Source organism: Xenopus laevis, chromosome 1S, assembly GCF_017654675.1.
Source record: "Xenopus laevis strain J_2021 chromosome 1S, Xenopus_laevis_v10.1, whole genome shotgun sequence".
In the NCBI taxonomy this organism is placed as follows: domain Eukaryota; kingdom Metazoa; phylum Chordata; class Amphibia; order Anura; family Pipidae; genus Xenopus; species Xenopus laevis.
In genome coordinates this window covers 99435058-99462297 of record NC_054372.1, presented here as the reverse complement: position 1 = coordinate 99462297, position 27240 = coordinate 99435058, and the positions used below count along the sequence as shown (strand labels likewise).

At 38.3% G+C, this 27240-nt stretch overlaps 1 protein-coding gene across 1 annotated transcript in view; it reads left to right on the top strand.

Annotated features, from left to right (window-relative positions):
* Positions 1-348: 348 nt before the first annotated feature.
* zcchc7.S (zinc finger, CCHC domain containing 7 S homeolog) overlaps positions 349-27240 on the top strand; it is a 100833-nt gene continuing 73941 nt past the window's right edge. Inside the window, exons 1-2 of the mRNA XM_018239939.2 lie at positions 349-499; positions 4875-5578. Coding sequence (XP_018095428.1) covers positions 4888-5578 — 691 coding nt within the window. The 5' untranslated portion in view covers positions 349-499; positions 4875-4887. The remainder of the gene's footprint in view (positions 500-4874; positions 5579-27240) is intronic.

Sequence of the window (27240 nt, the reverse complement as noted above, 5' to 3'; positions counted from 1 at the left end):
TGAACATGGTAATTAGGGGGGGTGGCCACAAAACGGACGCGGTGAAAACATTTTCGCGAGACAAATCTTTTAGTCCTTCCTAAATGTTGGGAGGGATCAGGTATGCTATGTTTGTGTTAGCATTAGCAATGGAAAACAGAAGACTGAACATATGTATATCCCCCACCCAAAACTCTGACTCAACATCTGCCTCATCGCCTGGCCCCACAAACTCATTTGTTTGTTTCTCTTTATTAAACCTGTCCTTATGTAGTGGGAGCACAAGCGTGTCCGTGGAAATTGTTTTCTTGTTCGATATTTCACCGCAATTTGAATACGTCTCTTGACGGCTCGAATGAAACACTTAATGTATGGACAGTACGGGGTTAAACAAGCTACATGTCATCACTAGCAGCCGGCATTACCTTGGTTAGGCTCGTCCTACCGTTACGTCATAGAGAGGCGCTCAAGGAAGCGACACGAGCAGTTCCATGCTTGTGTTGTACTAGCCTGGAACGAAGTGAGTAGTGGAAAGAGGGTTAAGCGATAGTTTAGTGCCCATTGTACTGTATGTGCGCACTTCTTTCCTTTGTTTAAATGCTAATTATTGCCCCGAGGAGTTTGAACAGACTTCCGTGGGTTGGAGTAACGTTTCTAATCCTGGTGAGGATTAGACTCTGCATCTGTATATATATAGGCAGGGGTTGAAAGTAGACTGTAACAGGATGAATAGCAGTAGCATACAGAGGCAAAGATGTCATAGCTTCTCCTCCTCAAACCCGTTTTTACATAATTAAAGAAAACTTGACTTTAATATATTCTTTCATTAAAAAGTTTCACAGATTTTAAAGTGCTTTATATATTTGATTGCAATTGAAAGGGATATCTGTCTAGTTTTCAACATTGCCAGGGCTTCGAGATCTGACTCCTGAGACTGTAGCAGAAGCCGCCTGAACAGGCCAAGAGGTGAACTGACATGCTGTGCAGGGGCACTGCTGGCATAAGGCAAATTCAGAAAATCAGGCAGCAGCAGCAGCCCCCAACTTACCAGGTGCTGCAAAAAATGCTTCTGAAAACTTTAAAGGAGAAGGAAAGTCATTTAGCACATGGGGGTAGGGTTGTCACCTTTTCTGGAAAATAATACCAGCCTTCCTATATATTTCTTTTTCCCCTATTAATAACATTGGAATCAGCCATCATTTTTACCGGCCAGGTGGCAACCCTACTCAGGGGGTACCAAATGTTAGGCACCCCCAAGTGATTGTATATACTTACCTGAAACCCCGGGCCGGTGCTCCTATCAGCAGAAAACTGCACCGGCTCAGGGTTATACCAGTGAGCACCACGGATCGATCCTCTTCCCGCTTCTTCTTTCTTCGCGCGGCTGCACATGCTCATTAGAGTGAAAAGCCGAACTTTAACTAAAAAGTCGGCTATTTCATTCTACTGCGCATGCATTTGCCCCTGGAAATTTGAAAAAGGAGGAAGCCGGAAGAGGAGCGCTCCGTGGTGCTCACTGCAACCCTGGGCCGGTGCAGATTTCTGCTGATAGGAACACCGGCCCGAGGTTTCAGGTAAGTAAATATATTCACTTGGGGTGCCTAATATTTGGCATCTCCAAGTGCTAAATGACTTTCCTTCTCCTTTAAAGTGGACCCGTTACCCAAACAAAATTATTCCAAATCCTATTTTATCATGTTAGTCAAGCAAAATGAACTTTAATTACACTGTGTAAATTATTTGAATATTGTTTCCATCAGTCTGGGAATTCAAAATTATAGCAACCAGGAAGGAGCCATTTTGTGGACACTGTTATTAAGGCAATCCTTACATAATCTCAGAATCTTGTTTGTGCACCAGGGGACAGGGACCCAATGCCCATCACCATGCACTGGTTACACAATTAAATAGTTAAGAGAGCTGGGGGAATGTGGGGAGAGCGGTGACATCTAGGAAGTGCTGAATGGAAAGTGAAAGTAATTGCTTGCCCCGCCTCTATGCCTAGGCATAGAGGTGGGGTAGGCAATATTTGATTGACAGCTGATATTTTTAAATGAGTTTACAACAGCTATGAATGCTTTATTGAAAAAAAGAAATTGGATTTCAGGTTTAATTTAAAAAGGACTTTTATTATACAGATTTTCATGTCTGGGTGACGGGTCCACTTTAAAGGAAATGTAACCCCCCCTACAAAAATGTAATCATTGAACAGCATCTTTGAAATCTTTAGATAACTGCCACTGGTTGTTAAAGATTAACAGTAAGGCTGCAGCATGCCATTAATCACTTAGAAATCCTTCTAATCTACTAACCCACTCTGTCCCCTCCCTCAGGAATTTCCTTTGGCTCATGAGCGTGATCAGTTCTTCTCAGCTCAGATTACTTAAAGGGGTTGTTCACCTTTAAACAAACTTTTAGTATGATGTAGACTAGAGAATGATATTCTGAGACAATTGTCAATTGGTTTTAATTTTTTGTGGTTCTTGAGTTATTTAGCTTTTTATTCAGCAGCTCTTCAATTTGCAGTTTCAGCAATCTGGTTGCTAGGGTCCATATTACCCTAGCAACCATGCATTGAATAAGAGACTGGAATATGAATAGGAGAGGCCTGAATAGAAAGAGAAGTAACAAAAAGTAGCAATAACAATACATTTGTAACCTTACAGAGCATTTGTTTTTAGATGGGGTCAATGACCCCCATTTGAAAGCTGGAAAGAGTCAGAAGAAAAAGGCAAATAATTAAAAAACTATAGAAAATAAATCATGAAAACCAAATGAAAAGTTGCTTAGAATTAACCATTCTATAACATGATAAAAGTTAATTTAAAGGTGAACCACCCCTTTAACACACTCTCCAATGTGTTATCTCCAATGAAGAGATAACATTGCTGGTTCCCATAAAAACTTTCAGATCCTATCTTTTTTTCTCCTAACTACTTCTCCTGAGCTCAGCTTAGCCATTAAAGTATGTTGTGCCTGTGTAAATCAGTATTCTGCAGTGCATGAACTTTACAGCATACATGTTCTTTTTGCAGATATCAATGTTACTGATGATGTGACAGAGAGAAAATGGCCGCATGATGAAAGCTGCTAATTGTTTTAGGAAAATGTGATGGCACTGGCAAATGGAGGGGGTATATGCAGTACAAATGATGTGGTTTAGGTGGGGAAGATATGCCCAACTTATATACATGGTAGGAAAATTTAGGTTTTACATGTCCTTTAATTTCTGGTGATTAAACTGGAAATACAGCTCTTCTAGTGCAGATCTGTGCTAGCTATGCAGCTATAAAGCTCTCTACATTTGCAATCTCTCCCGTTCCTACTTCAGGCTAAGAAGAGGATGGGTGTAGTAAGGGCTAGAGGCATACTTATCAACTGATCATGAAGTTAGAACTCGCAGCAGTAAAACTCTGTTTAATCGAATAATGATTGACAATGATAACGTGAGCTGGCCACACTGAATTGTGGATGTTGTTGGGCTTATATTGCTGACTTTGGCTGCATTTCTGCATGACCAGATACCACTGATCTGATGAAGTCACTCATGGACTAATGAATAAGATCTCTTGGTGATACTGTAGCTCATCTAAGCAATTGATGCACCTTCTGAATTGGGTCACTTGTCCAACCATGTAACCTGTTTTAGCTTTGGGGCTTGCAAATTGCTTTGTGGAGGGGCTCACATAAAATTTCTTACAATATGATTGTAAACTAGTCAAAATATATGAAACATCGGTGGTTGGTGAGACAATATTTTTTAGAAAATTATAAAAAGGCAGTTTTGTTTTTAGACAATGCATTCTAGCTGACTTTGCTTAAATGTAAATATGCAAATTAGGGTTCAAATTTAGCTCAATGTTTGGTTAAATTATTTGTGCGGGTTTTTGTATCCAGTGCAATCCAAAAATTGCTAATTATTATAAAATCTATATATAGTTAAAACACGATTTTCACATACTTCTAAACCAAAATATAACTGTCTAGAACAAAGATAGTGACTAGGAAAGTAAATAGGAGGTTCCAGTTTGTTAGATACTACCTGTAAATGAAATCACATTTTACTGTGGGTGCTTCTCCTATAAAAAAAAATAAAATAATCGGAGCACTTTTTTGCCATCTGCCTGGAATGCCTTTCACTGCCCTGGACCAGCACATATCTAGTATAGTAAAGTTACAAAATTTGCTATAATGCTCTTGGGGTGGCAGTTTTACTACCTCCCCATCCAGTGAATTCTACTTTACTTGTTCTTTAAGGTTTATGTTACCCAAACTACTTAAATTCGCATTTATATCTAGAACAAAATGTGGGGTTTGCTTACTAATGGAATACATTATAAGACTGCACTAATGGGTATTCTAATTACATTGCTTAGCTAAGCAGTTATTGTCTTCATGTAATTAGTGACTAGAATGACTAAAGCTGGCCATAGACGCAACGATCCGATCGTACGAATCGTGGATTCGTACGATTTTCGGACCCTGTGTGGAGAGTCCCGACATTTTTCGTCCGGCGGAGATCGGTCGTTTGGTCGATCAGACAGGTTACAAAATTTCTGTCGGCTGCCGATAATATCTCTGCATGTATTGCCGATCATACGATTTTCAGTGGGAGACTGTCACTAGCTTTGTCAGACATAACTATCGTATGATTGCTGTCAGAGGTAGAACATTGGCTGATCTGTTCTTTTACTACTTTATTTGATCGGAATGGTGAGACTTTGATCTGAATGGTTAGTGGCGGGTCGGGAGATGGGAAAGTCCGATCGTACATTGATTCGTACAATTGGATCTTTGCGTCTATGGCCAGCTTTAGGCTGTAACACTATTAAATGACTATCTTGTTTTTTTTCTCTGCCACTCCATATTTGTAATTGTGGTTTCTATCTAAACAGAACAGTTATCAAAATGTTTAACTGTGATGAAGACCTTAACGCTTATGAGGATGAATTGTACCATGAAGAGACATCCAGCGATGAGAGCATTGACAGTGAATTGGAATTCCACCTCTACAGTCAAGTGCATTATTCTCAAAATCTCAGTGAATCCAAACCCGAAGAGGATACTGGTAGGGATAGTGTAGCATGTGTGCCAGGTGCCAAGCAACAGAAGAATGCTAGTACAGACAAAGATGGTAAACAAGTAGATCTTATTATTTTATCAGATAGTGATGCAAAGGTTTCAGACACCTCTCCTGACATAATCTTGTCTGACACTGCAGAAGAAGACAGTGTATATAGTAGTAAGATAAAAAAGAAGTCTTCCAGTATTTATGTACAAGAAGAGAAGTCACTGTGTGGTCCATGCTCCCATTCTACTCCCAAAGTTTCCACACCTGAAACGAATCATTTTAAAAGTCAGAGGTCCTGCCAACATAGTTCCAGAAAAAGCTACAGTCGTGGATATGTCCAAGAAGTCCTAGTGATAAGGGGAAGTTCAGAGGATGAAGAAGCCAACAAATCAGAGGAAGATCTCAGTATGCCAGAAAGTGACATGAGTGATGTCGAAAACTGGATGCTGCTTGGGAGGGCAAAAGAGGAAGGAGATGCAAGTATTCAGCTCAACCTTGAAGGCTATAAAATCTTATCCAGCGATGAAGGTCAGTGCTTTTGTTGTTAACAAAATATTCAATTAAGGCACTATCTAAAAGTTTTAAATAAGAGTAAAGCTTAATATTTTACTTTAATCTTAACTTTTAGGATGCTATACTCAGTCATATTAAAAGCTAATTTTCAATTGGTTTTTATTATTCTTTAGGATTTAGAATTGAAACCATTGGAATTACAATTGCACAAGCAAAAGAGCAGTGGTTCAAGAGGTTGCAAGGGAAATATTAAGTCGTCTGAAGAGAGCATTCATTTATGGAAAATATTACAGTTTGTTTAGAATGATAACCCCCTCTAACCAGAATGCAAAGTCGCGTATTTCAAAACAACGCAAAAAAAATGAAAAATAGGATCAAAGCTGGCTGAGAACTGTTCACATTATACTTGGAGGCTTATTTATTACAGGTCAGATTGGAATGGTTTTAGAGGTTATTGAAACCATGACTAAACTCACAAACTCTGAAACCACAATTGTCAGTAAATTTATTCAAAAATCTGAATGTAAAAGGAAAAAAAAAGGAAAAAAATTGAAATTTTCAAACAATGTCTAGTGGAGAAAAAAATGCGAAAACCTCTAAAAGTCGAAATTGATTTAAAGGAGAACTAACCCCTAAAAATGAATAGGGCTAAAAATGTCATGTTTTATATACTGAACTTACTGCACCAGCTTAAATTTTCAGCTTCTTAATAGCAGCAATGATCCAGGACTTCAAACTTGTCACAGGGGGTCTCCATCTTGGAAAGTGTCTGCGACACTCACATGCTCAGTGGGCTCTGAGCAGCTGTTGAGAAGCTAAGCTTAGGGTTTGTCGCAAATTATCAAGCAGAAAATGAGGTTTGTCTGTAATATAAACTTATGCTACAGGGCTGATTATTAAATTCTGATGCTAGTTGCACTGTTTTCTGTGCTACCATGTAGTAATTATCTGTATTAATTACTAATCAGCCTTATATTGTGACATTTATATTCTATGTGTACTGTATACTTTGAGTTGATCCCTAAACTCATTAACTGACAGCAGCACAGAGAATGTGCAGTGAATCAGCAGAAAAGAAGATGAGAAGCTACTGGGGCATCTTTGGAGACACAGATCATCTCTGCTAAAGGGCTTTGGCTGCCTTGAGCTGGTACCGAAGCCCAAAACAGAATATATAACATTTCTAGCTTACTTCTTTAATTTAACTTAACTTGTCCTTTAAAGCGGACTAATAGGATTAGCACAGATCCCATTGACTTCTATAGCACCTTGACAACTTTTGAAGTATGGATAGTAGAGCTTCATATTGGTACTTCATAGTTTGACTTCCTGTATATTGCCACAGGCAGAGGGTCGGCAACCCCCTTTCCTGAGGGAAATTAGGGGAAACTTAGATTGGTGATGCAGTGCTTTGTTAGTATTTACCTGTGGCCATGTAACCTGAATATCACATGGAAAGATTATAATGTTATCCCAAGATTGTCCATATAGAGTGGTGCATAAAAGTTTGTGAACCCTTTAAAATGTCCTATATTGTTATATAAATGTGACCTAATACATCATCTGATTTTCAAACAAGTCCTGAAAGGAGATGAAGAAAATCCATTTCAAATTTAGGCCCATTCCTCCATACAGAACAGTTTCAGCTCTTTGTTGGTGGGTTTCCTGTTGCGGTTTTAGAGAAAGTGAATTTATTCGTTCTTTCAAAAACCTCTAAAAAGACTGGTTGCTTGTACAGGTATGGGATCCGTTATATAGATACATGTTATCCAAAAAGTTTCGAATTACAGAAGGCCTTTCCCCTAAAGACTCCATTTTAACCATGTAATCCCAATTTTAAAAAATAATTTCCTTTTTCTCTGTAATAATAAAACAGTGCGTTGTACATGATCCCAACTAAGAAATAATTAATCATAATTGGATGGAAAACCACCCCATTGGGTTTATTTAATGTTTACATGTTTTTCTAGTAGACTTAAGATATGACAATCCAAATTATGGAAAGATCCATTATCCGGAAATTCCCAGGTCCCGAGCATTCTGGATAACGGGTCCCAAACCTGAACTCAATGTCCCTTTACTGCATTCAACATACTTTTGGGTAGTAGGCACTGTACCTTCATTGCCACATACTTTGGGTAACCAGTGCTCATTTAAAAAACACTGGGCAAATTAGGACTGGACTATAACCCATGGCAACGAATCAAAATTTTGTTGTCACTGCTCATCTTGCTGCTGGCTGAAAAATGCCAGTTACTGATTGGTTGTTGTGGGTTACTGCTCATGTGCAATTTTGCCCAGTGTTTATAAAAGGGCCCCATGGAATTTCGTGGGGTGCAGGTGTCCACATTTTCTCTCTATATAAAATGCCTTTTTGCCACTATGCACGGTAATAGGGTTGCCAGTACAAAATGCCCTTTAGTATGTAAGGTACAGGACAGGAGCTATGACTTTTGCACGTGTTTTGTGTCCATTTTGGCACATGCAAAATTTTAAGCTTACTGTTTCAGGTTTTTGCCCTTATACCCTACCCTATATGTATCCTTTGTGAACTACCCCCTGTTCTGTGCGGAACCTCTTCCCCCCAAAAACACTCTTTGTCCCTTTTAATGACCTTCCTTATTGTACATTCTTTTAAAATCATCTCACTTCCTTATTGTGCTCCATCAAGCAAGCATTCCCAGAAATACTCCATAAGTTTAAACCTTGATCTTTTTGTCCATAGTAGCCATTGGTAATAAGATACATTTTACCACAAATTCTTGAGTATATGTTTTTGTAGGCTTTGTGCATATATGTACTTTACTGTATGCTTTCCCAGCTGTGTGTGGTTGTGTGGCTATTTATGGAAAAATATGTTTATGGAAATAGATGTTTGCAGTTGTTTGGTTCCGTAGATGTTTATGTCTATGTTGCTGCATGGTTCTGTGACTTTGAGCAAATGACTCTGGCATTGAATGTCTCACTTTCTTTGAGAATATATTAATACACAGCAGTATGCTTCCATGATGTCTGTGACTTTATGTTTACATGTTGGTATGAGTGCATGTAGCTGTAGGTTTCTATGACTATATCCTTTATGACTGTAAAAGTAGATGTATATGCGGCTATATGATCATATGGTATGAGTATAATTGAGGCTGTAAGCTTTAGTTGCTGTATGTGTGTTTGTATGCATTATTTTTACAAAAGTATCAGGCCACAATTTTTATTTGGTGGAATCAACCCACTGCTGGTAGAATTAATAATTTAGCCATGCAGTCTTCAGTAACTAGTATTGGCTGTAGAATGAGCTGTACTTCAAAACTCATTAGCTTTCAACATCATCATAGGATGCTAGCTGTTCATCAAATGTCTGCCTTACTACAGCTGTTATGTACTACTTGTAAGTAGAAGTGAAAGGCCACAAAATAAGATTTATAGAAAACATTGGTCAGCAACAGTCTCCCTGCTATAGTTATGTGGGTACCCGGGGCAGCAAATAGGGACTCTTCTCAAATTACCTTATATGGCCTTCAGTCTTGGTCCTTAGCCCATAACAACATGCCTGATGTTGCAATTTATTGCTTAATACTTTGAACATTGTGTTTAAAGTGTAATGCAATTCTCTCAAACATATTTCCAAGTTCCCCATACATGCCATTGCTTTTAAACATTTTAACATTGTTGCACCCAGATATTTTTATGACTGTGAAAGTCAATAACACATATTGTTTGGTAATAAGTTTACTTTTTCAGGCTCCTGAATTGCAATTTTAAGATTGCATTTTAACATTTCTTAAATGCATCACTTACCACGTCTCCATAAACAGCTTAGGTGTAAGGTTCCTCTATTTATTTATAGAAAACAATTGTGTTTTGCTTATCAGTGTTGTGTATTCTAAAATGGTTCTAAAGCAAGCTGCCATCAGTCTGTGTTTTTCATTCATTCTCTATCACATTAGGAGGCATGCTTGAATGCACGTTTAAAAGGAAGCAATATACCCGAAGGGATGCAGCATAAGGCAGAGGACATTTACAGGTGGATTGAGTCCCTGTAATTCTTTGACAATTTGCAAACCTTTGTTCCTTGTACACAAAATAATGAAGCCAGTTGCTGCTTATACAGATGGCACATGTGTATGCAGCCAAGGACGAACTGGGTATTAAAGAATGTCAAACATTTGTATGCATATAGTAGAAATACACTGGCACTGGCAATACACTGGCAATACAGAAGCAACGTTTCGGGGTGATACCCCTTTGTCAAGCATGCTTGACAAAGGGGTATCACCCCGAAACGTTGCTTCTCTGCAAATAAAGACACAAGGGATTTCCCTGTTTGAATTGCCGTGTGTGCCAGTGTATTTCTACTATTTGACCTTGGGGAGGGTGCCGATCCCTCCAGCATTGAGCACCTGGCTATCCTGACTGAAGGCCTGGGTGTGCGAGCCGACATTTCTATCTTAAACATTTGTATGCAGACAGCAGTCCAATGGGATTGCACAAATAAACTAATTTAAAGTGGTCTGAAGTAAGGTACCCAAGTCGTTATGCTATATTCTGCAGCAACAAAAATGACATCTGTGCTACACAATTTGGTATAGTTGAGAATTACTATATGCAGCTTGTACTCATGCATAAGAAGCTGCCGAAATGTATCATAGGAAAGTTATTCAAAGGCATGTAAGCCAATGCAACTTTTCCATTTCTTAGTTCAAGGGCTTAGCATTAAGAAGAGTAGAAGCATCATAGAACACAACTTTCTTGTTCTGCATTGTAAATGTATACATTCCTTCAGACCCAGGCAAATGTCCTGTTCCTTTTAGCAGTTCTCTTGTGCCTAAATAGCTAGTACTGGATTCTGACAAATGTGTTTGGGGGCTATAATCAATAATGTACATGTATGCATGTAAAATATTTACTTAGCTGCTTAATCCATTTGTGTAGCACACACAAGGGGCATGGCCTTTAGTGATGTATAGGCGGCTTCAGGACGACCTCGCTGCCCATTTGCCGGTCACGGTGGGTTGGGGTCTTCTGCCTGCTCTCCTCGCCCACAACCTCACACTGCTGGCTTCCAACTTCCGGTTTTATAGACACGTGCCTGCCTGCCCCTTTTGTGACATGATCGGTGGTTCTATAAAAGGGAGCCGGAAGTCGGGTGCTGGCGGCCAGTGATTTGAGGTGTGCGGGTCAGGGCTGGGGTCGAGGTTTTCTCGACCCGCACGTCACTGATGCCCGTGCTTTTGCCCCATCTACAGTTGATAATGTGAAACTACATTTTGTGATGAATAATTATGAGACTTTGGACTGTTTTGAACAGCCCATAGTCGGAGCACCATGGTCATGGCCGCCATCAGGGGGGCACTGTGGGGACAGCTGTACTGGGCCTGGCAGGTTCTTAAGCTTAAAGGGGGGCCCGGCCATGCTATACTTCCTGGATTTGCTGGGCCCCTTGTGTCACTAAAAAAAGCTGCCGCTGCCACCAAAATTAGACGATCAGAGCCGAAATCCGTCTATAGGCCCCGAAAGCTGCCAAAATGACCCGAAAGCTGCTGAATGGAGCCGATGATGGCACAAAATGGTGATGTTTCAGTAACAGCAAACATCGTCATACTGCTGTGAGCACTGATAAGTAATCGTTATCAGGATTAGTCGGTAAACTTTCTTCTGTTCTAGAGACAATTTCTGCTTTCTGCAGGCAAACACATCAATATTCATAATTGTATGGTGTATAGTCCATTGAATTCTATTTAGGATTCTCAATTTGGATATGAAGATGCATATACCTAGCTCCTTCTGTTCTTCTTTTCAAAATATATGTTGCAGGTTTCTAATTTAGTTGCTTTTATTTGGTCTTGTAATTAATTAATAAAAATGATCCAATAACACATCTGTGTGTAGCAAAAGTTAGTGAATCCGTATGCATTATTTGGTGTGACCCCCTTGTGCATCAATAACTGCAAATAAACGTTTGTGGTAACTGTAGCTCAGTTCTGCACATGAACTCGGCGGAATTTTAGCCCATTCCCTCATACAGAACAGCTTCAGCCTTTGGATGTTGGTGGGTTTCCTCACATGAACCACTCGCTTTAGGTCTTTCCATAGCATTGGATTAAAGTCAGGACTTTGACTTGGCTATTCCAGATAGTTCAATTTATTTTTCTATAAGCATTCATTGATAGAACGACTTTTGCATTTTGTTGTCTTGCTGCATGACCCGCTGTCTCTTGAGATCTTGTCTTGACATTTTCCATTAGAATTCTCTGATATAATTCACAATTCATTGTTCCATCAGTGATGGAAATCTGTTCAGGCCCAGATGCAGCAAAACAGGCCCAAACCAGGACACTCCCACCACCAAGTTTCACAGATGGGATAAGATTCTTATACTGGAATGCAGTGTTTTTCTTTCTCCAAATGTAACTCTTTTTGTTTAAGCCAAAAAGTTCCACAAAACATTTTTCCAGTATACTGGTTTGTCCACAAGATCTTTAGCAAATTTAGACAATCAGCAATATTTTTGGACAAGAGCAGTGGCTTTTTCCTTGCTACCCTTCCATAGACACAATTGCTGTTCAGTGTTTTCTTTATGGTGAACTTATGAACATCAACATTCACTAAATTGAGACATGTCTTTATTTGCTTAGAAGTGACCCTGGGTTCCTTTTTTGCTTCTCAGACTATTAGACGCCTTGGAGTTATCTTTGATGGTTGACCACTTCTAGGTAAGGTAACAGCGGTCTTGAATTTCCTCCACTTGTACACAGTCTGCCTGACTGTTGATTGGTGGAGGCCAAATTCTTTAGAGATAGTTATGTAACATTTTCCAGCTATACAACTTTCTGAGGTCATCAGACACCTCCTTTGAGCCATGATGTCATCTACTTTTAAGGCATGTTTGGTGATGTTTTAGCTCACATTCATATAAAAATATCGAACATTGTAAAGGTTTCACAAACTTTCAAGCACCACTGTAAGGACAAAATTTGAAACTGCACCTGCCGACACATCGGCAGATGAAAGTTTCAAACGAGAGATAATCAATTGGTGTCAATACCCACCACCAATTGACATACTATGACACCACCTGCCACTGAGCATAAGCTCAAAAACGCTTAAGTCTTTCTTGCGACACAATCCACCCTGTGTACAGTGACAGATGCTATTGAATTTAATGGAATCATGGTTGGTTTGTATTGGCACAACATCTGGAATTAAAGTATGGCCTGTGTAGCAGTGGAGGCTGCCCTGAAAGATCTAAATATGTAGGGTAAACATTGCAGAACACATAAGCTATATGGGATACAGTGGGGCTCATTTTGCAAATTTGCACCCGGGCAGTATCCCATGGCAACCAATGAGATTTTGCTTTTACTGTCCTCTGCAGCTGGGTGTATAAAGCTTATCAATGATTGGTTGCCCTGGGTTACTGCACAGGTGCAAATTTGCTAGGCATTGATAAATGAGTGCCAGTGTCTTTAATACTTAATTGTTGCTAACATGTAGCAGTCAGATTTAACAGATGGCTCTCTACAAACCTATACAATAGAATCCTATACAAGCAGAGCAGATAGCAACATATACATTTTGTAACCATTGTTATTTGTATTATTACCAACACATAATTATATGGATCAGGTTAACTGTGTTAAGCAAACTATGGTGCTAAGGCAACCAGAAATATTGCAAAACATCACTGGAACACATTATCACGCACAACTTGGCTCAATGGTGGTCTAAGTTTTACAAATTAGTTTTGGGTTAAACTCAAGTTGAAGTGTCTAAGCTTTAAACCTCCTCCTAAGACAGAGACAAAAAAAGAAAACAGTAGGATGATTACCAGATGCCTTTTCCGTTCTTCACATGAAACCCTGGTTACGTCTGCTAGCACTAATTCCTAACCACCCCCTCCAACACACAGATACGCTCTTATTTTCAGTCCCATGTCCAAGATGTACCAGTGGTCAGTAGAAGTCGGGACGTTTTGGGCTATTAATGCCAAACCTTGAGATTCCAAAACGGGTCAGGTAAAGTTCTGAGTGTTGATTATAAGATGTTCAGGTTCAGTGTCCGTTTCCTAATGATTGCATGTTTACTACTAGTAACTATAAGTATATTGCAGTTCAGTAATGTCTATGCCATAAATTTATCACCATTAAACCAAATCCAGTTAGTTCTTAATCATTCAGAGTTAATGAGTAGAAAATGCAATTTTATTGAAGTGCCGGTAATTTGTTTTTCCTACCATTTGCTTTTAGAATGTTATGAATCCATAGATAATCGTTTGTTTAACCCATTGACATACCTACATACAGTTTCAATAACACTAAAACATAAAGCATTCTATAACTCAGAAGAGGTTTCACACATACACACCTACCTACTAGTAATTCACTTGTTTTTGTCATTTTCCATGTCTCTTCCCCTAATAATAGCCTTTGGCAGCAGGAATTTACAGTACTTGATTTTTTAAGTCCATTTTAAGAAAAAATCCTTTTATAAATAGTTAAACATAAAGTATGATAGTAACATGAATTTAAACATTGCAGTAAAGAGAATGGTTATTACTGGGTGGTTTCTGAAACAGCAAGTGGGTAAAACATTGCTCTTCTGTATTACAGTGATCTTTAGCCTGTAGCTCTCAATTTGTGTCTGAACTGCAACTTCCAGCATCCCCCATGACTGCTACTAGTAAATATATGCGTGTTGGTAGGTGCAGTTCCGTAACAGCTTAAAAGTCATATGTTGAAGGTCCTTTCTTTACAGTTTATGTAAACATATTGGGGGTATTACATTAAATTATGACGCATACATTTATGAATACTGTCTGCAAGTTAAATCTTTTTCTGATCACATGATACATCCATGATACAAATATGCTTGCTTAGCGCTCCAAAACCTACACTGACAAACCCCCCCCCCAACCCATACTTTTTATTCAGACTGCATGTATTAAATACATCTTACTTTGGAGTGATTTAAAGCAATTTCCATCTTCATGTAAGAAAGATAGACATGACATATGCATTATTTTCAGAGGTTAAAAATCAATTCTAGATTAATGGAAAATTCCAGCAAATTATTAATATTTTGGGTGCATCTATTGGTAGCCATGTATTTCAATATTACTTCCATTTCTATTAATATAAGTATTGCAAATGAATAATAAATGCCACCTTATATTAATCAGCTTGCAAATACCCTTTGAACTGTAGGAAATAACACTTTAATCAATCTATCTGCATACTTTAGAAGGCCTTACACTGTTATAACCTGTCATTCATTCAATTTCCAGGCTTCAGGTGCCAGTAACACAAAGATGACCAGATGTCATAAGTCCTTTATTTTGTCATTTTAATTCCACAGAATTTTATATATGTTCTTTAAACTGTTTTTATACATAGACACGTATCATCTCATACATTTTCATTAGACAACAATCAACCTACCTGAGGTCTATTACTGTGGAGATTGTGGAAGAGTAAGTGCTATTGGCCAATAGAGATACTTAAGCATTCCAATAATTTGATTTGTTTATAGAGGCATTTCTGTTATGCTTGCTATTTTTTAACATTACATTATTGAGTTTTACTTGTTTTTTTCAAACACATGAAATGTGGAATATTTGATTACCAGACTGGGGGCACACAGTATTGAATTCTATCCTGGAATTAATAGTTCAATCTGTCCCATGAAATAGCCAGGCACATAACATGATGGAGTAGTCAGGGCCACAAGTTTAATTATTTATGCATTTATTTATACATCTAATAAATCTAAAACTGATCAGTTGAAATGCAAAAAGTTGGAAAAATAGGAAAAAAGTGTCTCTTATTTTATAATACAGGAAAGAGGGCTCTCACCTTGATTTCTAGACCTGCATTGTCTGTTTTCAGAACCAAAGTAATTGTGTTCCTTAATGTATGTAAATTCTAAAATATGCATACAAATTGAATATAAATGACTAAACTCATTGAGCTATTTAGAAAAGGGAAAGGCAAATGTCAATGCTTTAGCTGTAACAACAAAAGCTGGCAGAGGATTCTGGGTGTTGTAGTTCATGTATATCCTTGATTGTTTATTTTATACAGCTAATTTGGAGGAATTACAGCCATTAAGGTATTTTGTTTGAACTGATAAATGCCCCATCAGTAACCCAATAACAAGGTATTTTTAGTATATAACATGGGATGAAGTGTTAAGAAAAACTAGTAAAGAAAGGTGACAGTTTAAACACTCTAAATTAGAACACCCATTTTATTTTTTTAAGGGGACCAGGAAAAACTTATGTAAAATGTGTTACGGGAAATGTGTTAAAGTAACTTTTTCTTCAATTACTTAAAGGCAATAAGCACAAGAGTCAGTTTTATTTTGCGATAAAATATTTTCAGTGTTAATAAAAGGGGTTAAAGGAACAGTTCAGTGTAAAAATAAAAACTGGGTAAATAGGCTGTGCAAAATAAAAAATGTTTCTAATATAGTTAGTTAGCCAGAAATGTAATGTAAGGCTGGAGTGACTGGATGTCTAACATAACCGAACAGAACACTACTTCCTGCTTTTCAGCTCTCTAACTCTGAGTTAGTCAGCGACTTAACTGTGCAGTGAGTTTGCAATTGATCCTAGGCATTCAACTTAGATTCAAAAGCAACAGTTATGATCCAGTCAGTGGAAACCAAGACAGCTGAAAAAAAGCAGTTTTTGGGTACATCAGGACAAAATTTTGACATAAAATCCAGGAAAACATTACTTAAAATGAGGGAAATTCACCCACTGAAATGCATTATAAATTGGTGGGACCACAAAAAAAAATCTCCCTGAAATGCCTTCCTACCAACAAGAATGTGAATCCCTGGTGGGATGGCATGTGTGTCGCTTCATTTTCTGAAATTGCCCCAAGTCTCCTTGTGAGGCAGCTTCGGGCGACTTCAGAAAACTAAAGTGACGCGCATGCCATCCCACCGGTGATTCACATTCTTGCCAGTAGGGAGTCATTTCAGGAAGATTAGTCGCCCACAGCAGCAAAGAATTATCGCTTGGCGACTAATCTCCCAGTGTGCCACCACCCTAATAGTCAGCGATAAATCTCTGCTTCTGCGGGTGACTTATCTCCTGTAAAAGCTTTCCCACCTGCAATAATGTGACTTGCTGGAGGTAAAACCCATGTATCGCTTCAATCTTCCAAAATCGATTGAAGTTGCCTGAAACTTTGCGTCAGGGTAAGGTAACACTGGGCGTTTCGGGGAGATTGTCGCCTGGCGACTAATTGCCTTGTCTTTGCAGCGACCAATCTCCCTGAACGCCTTCCTTCACTCTTGCGCCGGCGATTCGTTTTCTGAAGTCGTCTGAAGTTTCCTCGTGAGGCAAATTTGGGCGACTTCGAAAAACGAATCGCCGCGTGTGCTTAGCACCAGTGATTTTTCATTTTAGCCAGCGCAAGAGTGAGGGAAGGCGTTCGGGGAGATTGGTCGCCGCAAAGGCGAGGCGATTAGTCACAAGGCGACTAAATCTCCCTGAAACGCCCAATGTGACCTTACCCTCAAGCTTTTGGCTAGTGGCAAACGGAAAGATTTGATTCTCCTGAAAATGTCTTGCAATTGCTGGTTATTGAAATCACAATTTTGGAAGACTGAAGCGACACATGGGTTTTTACCACCAGCGATTCACATTATTGCTTTTTACAGGAATTTAGTCGGCCGCAGAAGCAGAGATTCATCACTGGCGATTAATCTCCTGGTGTGCCATTGCCCTAAAGTGAACGAGATATGCCTTTAAGGGATAAGCCTTTAATGAGGCTAATGAGATAAGCCTTTAAAGCAGAGACACACGGTTAGATTTGGGGAGATTAGTCGCCCGGCGACAAATCCCATCTTCTTCGCGGCGACTAATCTCCACGAATTGCCTTCCCGCCAGCTAGAATGTAAATCTCGGCGGTATGGCACTCGGAACGCTTTGTTTTCCGAAGTAGCCTGCGGGAAGTACCATCCTGCAGGTAATTTACATTCTAGCCGGCGGGAAGGCAGTTCTGGGAGATTAATCGCCTCAAAGAAGAGGAAATTTGTCGCTGCATGACTAATCTCCCCGAATCTGACCGTGTGTCTCTGCCCTTATGCTTTTTGGGTTTATTTACTTAAATTATTAACCAACTGTTATAATCACTCATTAAAGACCTTTGTATCCAGTATGCCTTTGCATAGGACAAACACATCATCTTTTATAATAGGTATTTCATTTTACACCAAATGTTATACTTTTTTGAGAAGCAAAATTAAATAATAACTAGTATGCCAGTTTTTTTTAGGGTGTTATTTATTAAAGTCCAATTTTTTCTGGTCAGAGTTTTAAAGGGGAAGGAAACCTCGTCGGCGCTAATCCCCCTCTCCCGTGTATTGCCCCCCCTCCCTCCTCCCCCCTGGCCTACCCCTCCCGCTGGGCAAATGCCCCTAACTTGTTACTTACCCTTCTGCGCAGGTCCGGTCCAGGGAGTTCACAGACGACATCTTCTTCCACGCGATCTTCTTCCTCCTTTGACCGGCGTTGTGGCGCATGCGCAGTAGGATCGTTTCGCCGGTACGGATCTACTGCGCATGCGCCAAAAGTCACGCTCATGCGCAGTAGATCGTACCGGCGAAATGATCCTACTTCGCATGCGCCGGTCAAAGGAGGAAGAAGATTGCGTGGAAGAAGATGTCGCCTGTGAACTCCCTGGACTGGACCTGCGCAGAAGGGTAAGTAACAAGTTAGGGGCATTTGCCCAGTGGGAGGGGTAGGCCAGGGGGGAGGAGGGGGGGGCAATACACGGGAGGGGGGGAGGGGGTTAGCGCCGACGAGGTTTCCTTCCCCTTTAAAGGGGAAAACACAATTTTTTGTGGAAAAAAAAACTTGAATATTTGGTGATTTATTGAACCCAGAGGCTGCTAAAAGTCAGAATTAAAAAGTACTCCATCTCAAACCTGCCACGGTCATGAAGAAATTAATGAAAGATGTCTAGTTTACAATTGGAAAATATCATTACAATAATCCGAAGACTTCGTGTTTTTTGCGTGCATAATAATCTGAAGAATTCAGAGTTTTCGGGGCGTCAGATCTGAAAAATGTACAATGTGGATTTTCACGATTTTATTGAGTCTTTCACGCATTTTTTTTTCGAGTTAATTTATTGATAAATGAGGTAAAAATGCGGATGGGTGCTTGGTTGAAGTGGATTTAATAAAATAATGAGAAATTTTCGGATTTTAGTAAATAACCCCCTTAATGTTTGACTTAAGTGAATTCAAAGTGAAAACTCAGTCATAGAGCAGGACAAAAGTAAATATAACTTAAGACAATCTTTAGCATGTGCTATGTCCTATATCTGAATGTGCTACTAAGCTTGAGGTTTTATAAGCTCTCTCTGCACTTTATTAGAAGAAGGAATTATATTATAAGCATCAGATATGGAACAGCACAGAATTGCACAAAGTATTTCCACCTTACATTTTTTCATGTATCCAAATATTCAAAAAGTTATTTAATAAAATGGTTGCAGACAGACATAAATATTCAAGAAGCTGGTACTTTTAATAATTTTATCACGACTGCAGGAAAAGATTCATGTCTTTGTTTTACATGAAGATTTAGACTGGCTATGTCTGTTTTTATTAATAAAACGAGTGTTTGTTGAGATATGACTTCTTATAAAAGGCCTTATAAATTTTGCCCAGTGGTGCATGGATTGATATTGTGCCATTGTCACTTCAAGTGATCACCTGCAACAGTCTCAGCGTTTTGATGCACGACCCTCATGTCTATCAGGAAAAGCACAACAGTCTGTGTTTTCTCTTTTATCCGCCTTTCTTGAAAATGTCTTGACTAGGATCATCTGAAGTATTCTGCTTGAAACTCAATAGCCTATTTCATTCTGCCACTAATATTCACCCACCCAGTTAATGTAATATTCACATTTGTCCTGGCTAAGCAGTGTTAATCATGCATCTGTTTGGTTTTCTAAACTGCATCACTAATGCATATTTATTAAGATTCCAAATATTGCATAATGAAGGAGGTTGCTTCTACTTTTATTTTTCTGTTTTGTGATTTTGTGGAGTTTTCATTGATGACCATTTTAGTTGTTGAAACTAAATGTAATTAATGCTTAATTGCTACTTTCAATGCTTTCATAAAGATTATTAATGAATTAAAATTAAGCATTTTGTGCCTAATAAGCAAAAAGGTCAAAAGACAAGGTCTTATTAAGCATAACTCAATTTCTCTATCTTCTCTTTATATTGTAAATTTGATTCTGAAACTATAAGTTCCACGCCATTTAAGGCATAGATATAAAATATGAAATGAAATAGCTAATTAATCACATAACACCATGTAGTATTTTAGGTGTACAAGATAAAATATATACATTTACTATCCTGGAAACAGAAGATTATTTAATATGATTCAGATGTATACAGGTATGGGATCCCTTATCCAGAAACCAAAAAGGCTCAATTTTAAGCAAATAATTCATATTTTTAAATATTATTTTCTTTTTCCCTGTAATAATAAAACAGTACTTGATGAATACTAAACTGCATGTAACCATATTGACAGCAAAACAATCCTATTGGGACTATAGGTCTGATGATCGAAATTACGGAAAGTTGCCTTATTCGGAAAACCCCTGCTGCCAAGCAGTCTGGACAATAGATATTATTATTTTTAGTAATCGGAACACATACTTATCAAGTGACAGCATATTGCAGATATTGTACAGATCAATACAGGAGGTAAAGCAGGCCCTGTTCAATTAACGCTTGAGTGTACCATAAGTACACTTTTCTTAGAGAGATTTCCGAGTATGAATGGAAGCGTGTTCCTGGGTGGAAGTGTATATACTCTTCAGTTTGATAACGTTTTTGCCCTAACAAAAGAAAAAAGTCTCTCATAAAATGCTGGCATGTGTAATTTGTCTTATGGGAATGAGTTATGGAGTGTACAGTGTGGTTAGGAGTGCTGGTGCGACTTGAACAGAACTTTTGCCTAGTGTGGGTGTGGCAAGCTTGGCATTTTCTAATGTAAAATAAGAGGTGAAATAGACTAGGTCTATTGAGTACACAACAATATTTGCATGGAATCGTGAATTTTCTGGCATAGTTTCTAAATAGAAATGTTAAAATACAGAAAGATGCATAAACTCTCCCCCCCCATTTGTGTTTTTAGGAATATAAATGAATAATGTATTATACTGAATGAATCTGGATTATTTTGTATGTGTATTCACATTTGCATGAAAAATATATGTATGTTCTATATGTGTGTGTGTATATATATATGTATATATATATCTGTAGTCCTCCGATATGCCGGCACTCACGAAAAAAGTTCACTTGCCTGGGTGCAAGGCCACAATGATGCTATCCAACGTTTCGCCTAGCAATGTAGCCTTTGTAGCCAAAACACCCAACCCTATATAATAGTAACATTTGAGAAAAATGAAACAGAAAATGTTCACTTTCGATTGTCTAGAGCTTTAAAGTCACAGTGATTAAGGATTTGGATTTGTTTTTCTGCCCATATAGGATCTGTCCAAATCCAGGGATTTGGATGAGTTCCAAACTGAATAATACATTTCCTATTTTCTCTCTCTCTCGCTGTATGTACATATGTGTACATATATATTTGTTTGTAAGCTCTGTCGGGAAGGAATCTTCTTTCTTATGTGCCATTTAATCTTATACATACCGTACTTGTATATACAATAATATATTATTTACTTTGTCCCCCCTGTCTTTTCTATGAACAAATCTTTGCAATGTACAGTACTGTTTATAGAAAAACATATGTACTTATATACATTGTCACAATTGTACATTTTTTTTTTTAACTTTTTTTTTCCTTTATAGCTTTGCACCAAGACCTCGGGCAAATCTTCCTTATCAATAGGACCAGTATATATACACTTCAATAGGACCAATATATATATATTGTGGCAGGTGATAGAATAGTGCTGTGCATAAACTTTCCTGCCATAAACTATGCTACCAAGGAAGTTAAATATCTCTATTTACATATGCCCACTGTGACTTCCTAAGGGCTTTTCTGTGAGCATGAACCCTGCTCAACCCTTTTGTAACCTCCAGTATATGTAAAGCAGCACAGTTGGCATTCTTTAACAGAGCAGTGAGGGGAGTCCATGTCTATAGGTGGCTTTAGGGATTTGGGACAGAATGAGTTGGGATTAATATAGTAGTGGTTATTTTAGCCGGAGGCTATGAGAATGTGAGCTCCTGACTAATTTCACACAAACCCCCATGGGCTTTGCGTTACGGCACTACTCAAAAGTGCTTGCATTCACTGTAAAACACCAAAGGCTTACTAGTTGTTTTGATTTCTTCCGTAGTATTCATTTTTTTAGATATAAAGGAAGAAAGTTATATTCCACTGCAAATACTTTTATTTTTATTAAACATTTACGCTTCTCTTGGAAGTCGCTCAAGCTAGAAGCCGCTTGGGAGGGAATTGGAGTAGAATGAGAATACAAACATTTCTAAATGCTTCTGTTCTGTATGTTTTGCAGTTTGCTTTTAACCCTTCTTCTGCATGGCTCTTAAACTGCCTGAATAGCATTAAATTAGAAATTTCATTTAAATTGTAATTCCTCTTTTGCACCAGGGATAACGTTGTTAAACCTGTTCTTTCCCTTGATAACACAGACTATCAAGCTTGATGTATTCAGTATGTCAATCAGCTTTTGATACAAAGGAGGTTCTTAAAATGGCTTATGCTTGGAAGATTTTTTTCTTTCATTGCTGAATTAAATAGCTAAAAGGCACATTTCCTCCCATACAAAGAAATAAGATTCAACCTTAAGGCTTTATTTAGGCAAATGTGGAATTTTAGTTTGACTACCAATAGGTATATTACATTCCACGTTAATTTAGGAATCCAACTGCACATACATTAGTCCACATTTTCTCTCCTGGTAAAGATTAGGTGTGAGTTTATATATATTACATTGCATTTATTTATTTATTTATTTATTTTTTACAATTTTGCTGCTTTTAAAATTTCCATATATGACCTATTTTGTTGAAGGATGGGTTATATACAGTACTGTACAAAGGCCTTCAGCATTCAAGATAGCTCACAAGAATACAGGAAAAGGCATAGTCATTTTATGTGTTTTGCATTAGTGCAATGGAATATGATGTATTTTAGAATTCCAAACATTCTTTTGGCATATGTGAAACAAAACATACAAATTTGAATGCCCTTAATAAAAGAAACTAATATAATGCATTTTATAGATGACTTAGATGTGGAGTTTTAGCCCTCAAATGTTACACCGTGGTAGCAAGGACACATGGTCATCTTGCATCACCAAGTCTCGCCCAAGCAGAATTTTTGTGGCAGACAGTTTTGTTCCGTCCAAGCCCTTCTGCAGTATCACAAACAAACTGGGAATGCTGACAGCTGGAAACAGTGGTCGGATGGGAATATTTGTGCAGCAAATGGAAAAATACATCGCGTTTACTTCCCTTCAAGATAGGATGATCTCTAGGAATCAGACCTGACAGAAAACACTATGACTCTAGAACACCCGTCCATAGTACACAAAACTCTTATAAGACATATATATGGGGTGCAGAAAAATGGCAGCAGATGCTCTTGACTGATGTCAAAATTTTAAATATTTGGCAGAAGGCAGGTTTCTTAATTAATGGCACACTCACTGCTGGCTGTACAGGCAGTTATTATTCATCATGATCAAACATACCTCCCAACTGTCCCGATTTTGACAGCCCCACCCGCATACCTGGATTTTTATTAAAATGTCCACAGTTTCTCTTTTATCTCCTGCACTGAACTGAAAAAGATATAAAGTTTTGTTGATCTTTTTCAGTGGTGGACTAGAGGTAGGATGCTTATAAGATACGTGCCTGGCGCCCCCAAGCTTCGCACCTTAGGCACGTGCCTTTTCTGCCTACCCCTAGTTCTGGCTCTGACTGAAACCCATAGCTTAAAGGGGAATTTCACCTTCATTAGCAAAACTAAAATAACAAGTAAAATACATCCCTAAAATCCCCAGAAATGTGTTCAGACTTTCTATAACCTGCCAAATTTTGTAAAACTGACGTGTCATTAAGGGGGTGTGGCCACAAAAATGGGCATGTCACAAAACTTTCACTGCGCTATGCTTGAGATATTTTTATCCTTCTTTCCATTTTCCAAATGTTGGGAAGTATGATCAAATACGATCATGGGTGTTCAATTGTTGCTTAATTCATTCTGCAGGAGACAAATGACTCTGCAGCAAAAAGATCATGGAGCACTGATCTTAAAGGAGAAGGAAAGCTACTGAAGCAGTTTATTGCCAATAGATTAGCCAAAGTAGAGCAAGCTATAACAGTATATTTATTCTGCAGAATGCTTTACCATACTTGAGTAAACAGCTCTTGAAGTGTTCTCTGTTTGTTTAGGATAACAGCTGCCATATTGGCTTGGTGTGACATCACTTCCGGCCTGAGTCTCTCCCTGCTCGCTCATAGCTCTGGGCTCAGATTACCGCAGGGAGGGGAAGAGGAGGAAACTAAGAATGCTCAAGGCCATGCCCTGGAGGTTTAAGCTGAAAACAGGAAGTCTGATACAGAAGCCCATGAGTACACAATAGAAGGAAAGAAATGCTGTGTTTCTTTTGACAGAGGACTCTGAGCAGCATTACTTTGAGGGTTTACTGGTGTATTAATATAGACCTTTCTAATAAAGCTTACTTAATTTTAGCCTTTCCTTCTCCTTTAATGCAACAGTAATACCAAAAAATGTAAGTGTTCTAATGACAATATAAAGTACTATTGCACTTCACTGGTAAAACTGGTGTCATTGCTTCAGAAACATGTCTATAGTTTAAATAAATAAGCTGCTGTGTAGCCACGGGGACTTGACAAAGGGGCGTGACCCCGAAACGTTGCTCACTTCCGCATTAAACGTGCAAGGGGTTCCTTGCTTGCAGCAGCCTGTGTGCCGTGGATTTCTTTCCTATTAGCCACGGGGACAGCCATTCAAGCAGAGGATACACAGCTGATAACAGAGTTCTGAGGATTCCCATTGTATACTGCAGAGCTTATCTGCTATGTATCCTGTGCCTTTTCTCCTTTTTCAACTTTGAATGACTGCCCCCATGGCAACACAGCAGATTGTTTATATAAACTATTGTAGAGTTTCTGAAGCAAACAGTTTACCAGTGCAGCAGTATGTTACATTTTTATAACTTTATATATTTTTTTTGCTGTTACTGTTCCTTTAACATCATTGAGTTTTGTTTTTTTGTAAAGACCCTATTCTAAATTCTCTCAGACTTTCACTGTCTAATCAAAATGTATTTACTTGTTTACTATCCACTTTCTTTCTATGGAAAACACATTGTGATGTTTATGCAGTAATGTAACTATAGTCCTACAGACCCAGGTGCAGGATTTGCATCAGGTCCCTATCCCGTCATACTGATAATGAGTAACATTCCCTTTATATGTGTAAGATTACAGATCACTTATAGTGCTTTACAGAGTTATGAAGACTTTATTTAAATTAATGGAAATCAGTGAATATAAGTCCTTACTATATGAATGGTCCATGCAGATTTAATTATACTTAATATAGGTTATACACTTATAAATTGGTCCAAACTCCTAGTTTGCATCAGGGCATCAGTTATTTTAACCTCAAATAATTAATTTGTTTATTTTTGTGTAATGCATATGCTAGAAATAGATTTGTGTATTCTCTTTATACAGGTTATAGCCTTAAAGGGGTTACACCTCACCTGATGAATGTTTTCCGAGCATTCATTTGTGAAAGCAATGCAGGGTTACGCAAGCTAAAGTCCTTAATTTTTTTTTGCAAAATGTAATCTTTATGTATTTAAGAGTCAAAGTGAGTTGTAGCTTAGCTGTGACTTGATGCTGACAAACTGTACTGCCTGATCCAAGGGTTATTTTTTTACCCTGTGACCCAAATTAATCCATATGCCCTTAGACCAACAGCTAAACTTAAGATACAGACACACATTAATACAAATAGTTATGACCTCTCTGTTAGAAGCCATTTTCAAATTCCATGGCCTTTATAATTCAACCTGTGATAAAGTGCCTTTATTTTGTCTAAGATATAGTTGTGAAATTTTGTCTATTGAATAATGAACCTGTTCTATCAGAATTTTGAGGATACTGGCCCCATAACCTCCGTGTTATTGGCTTTCAATCATGAATAATGTAAAATGATTTGTATGAAAAACAAACTCTGCCTCAAGTTAAAGGTCTTCATCTAGAAATACTGTTTTCATTTTTGTTTTTCTTAAACGGAGCACTGGTCTGGGGAAATTTGGGGAATTCATTTTGTGAGGGAAGAGGCAGCCTATCATATTGGCACCCACATTGAATTCACCTTTAGTTGTCCTTTAAAGGAGAATGAAACCCCCCCTACCTAAAGCCCCCATAAATTGAAACCCGAAGAAAATATGAAGCAATGGAAATGGTGACTTGGAGCTCCACTGTTCTTATCTGTATTTAAGGGTCAGATTTTTTTCGAAAGTTTTTTTTTTTTTTTACGCATTGCGGGGAGGGAGAGAGGAAATGGCAGGAAGTTTAGGGGGCTTTTGGTTAATTCTCCTTTAAACCCAGATGGGCTCAGTTAGTCAAAACTTTTGTACATTCTCTCCAACAACACAAGCAGGCGTCAGTTTAGGTAATTACTTGGTGATCATTGAGGGTTAATTGTTCTTCCTACATTTTACACTATGTTTAGACTTCAAAGACTAATGGTAGCAGAATTAATGTGCCAATTTGGCTCATTCAGACTGAGTTGGCAGCTTATTTTCACCTGTATTGTGTCCTTATAAGGGACCCTTGGACCAATATCTGCCTGAAAATCTTTCAGCTATCAATCACGCAGGTTTAAAAAGTCCATCAAAACAAGGACCTCATCAGCTTGTTGATATGGTTCTCATTCCAATGACCTGCATCGCTGTCCCTAGACTCAAATGATTGTATCAGGGGTTGGAATATTCAAGAAATATCTGCTTAGTGTATGACTAGCTTAACAGAGAGCTAGTTAAAGCAGTTCAGATGTTTGGTAATAAAAAAATTAGCCCTCTGTCTGAACACTTGGGTGATGTAAAATGTGGTTACACACAGAAGGCCAATGGAGGTGAATGGTCTGTGGCATGTCAGTCAAATACCACATGTAGACAAACAGGGGCTCAAAGGTCTTTAATTCAGACATCCCAATTGCCAAACCTGTCTTCTGATTGGTCTAAGCAAGAAAAGTGTCCAATTATATTGCTTTCTATGTCCAGCTTTGAACCTCTTCAGACGTTAGCTGTGGGATCATAAGGATTCACATACCTGTAAGCCCTTTTCACCCAGCTGTCCAAAACATACACTGATTTTGCCATGGTATGCAGGCTTGGTTACCTGTGTGGCTGTGGCATTAATAGAGGGAAAATCAATAAGTGGAATTGTCCACTTTGTGTATGTATAGCTATTAATATGAAACAAAAAAATGACTGAGGAAGTGTGTAACAAGTTTTAGGCCTGAGAATAATTGATCAGTCTTTGCTTGCAGAGCCAAGGAAGTGATAAAGCAGGACACTTTTTTTTACTGTTTTATAAATCAGTACCTCACATAAATAAAACAAAACAAACTGTATATGTATGCTTTGAAA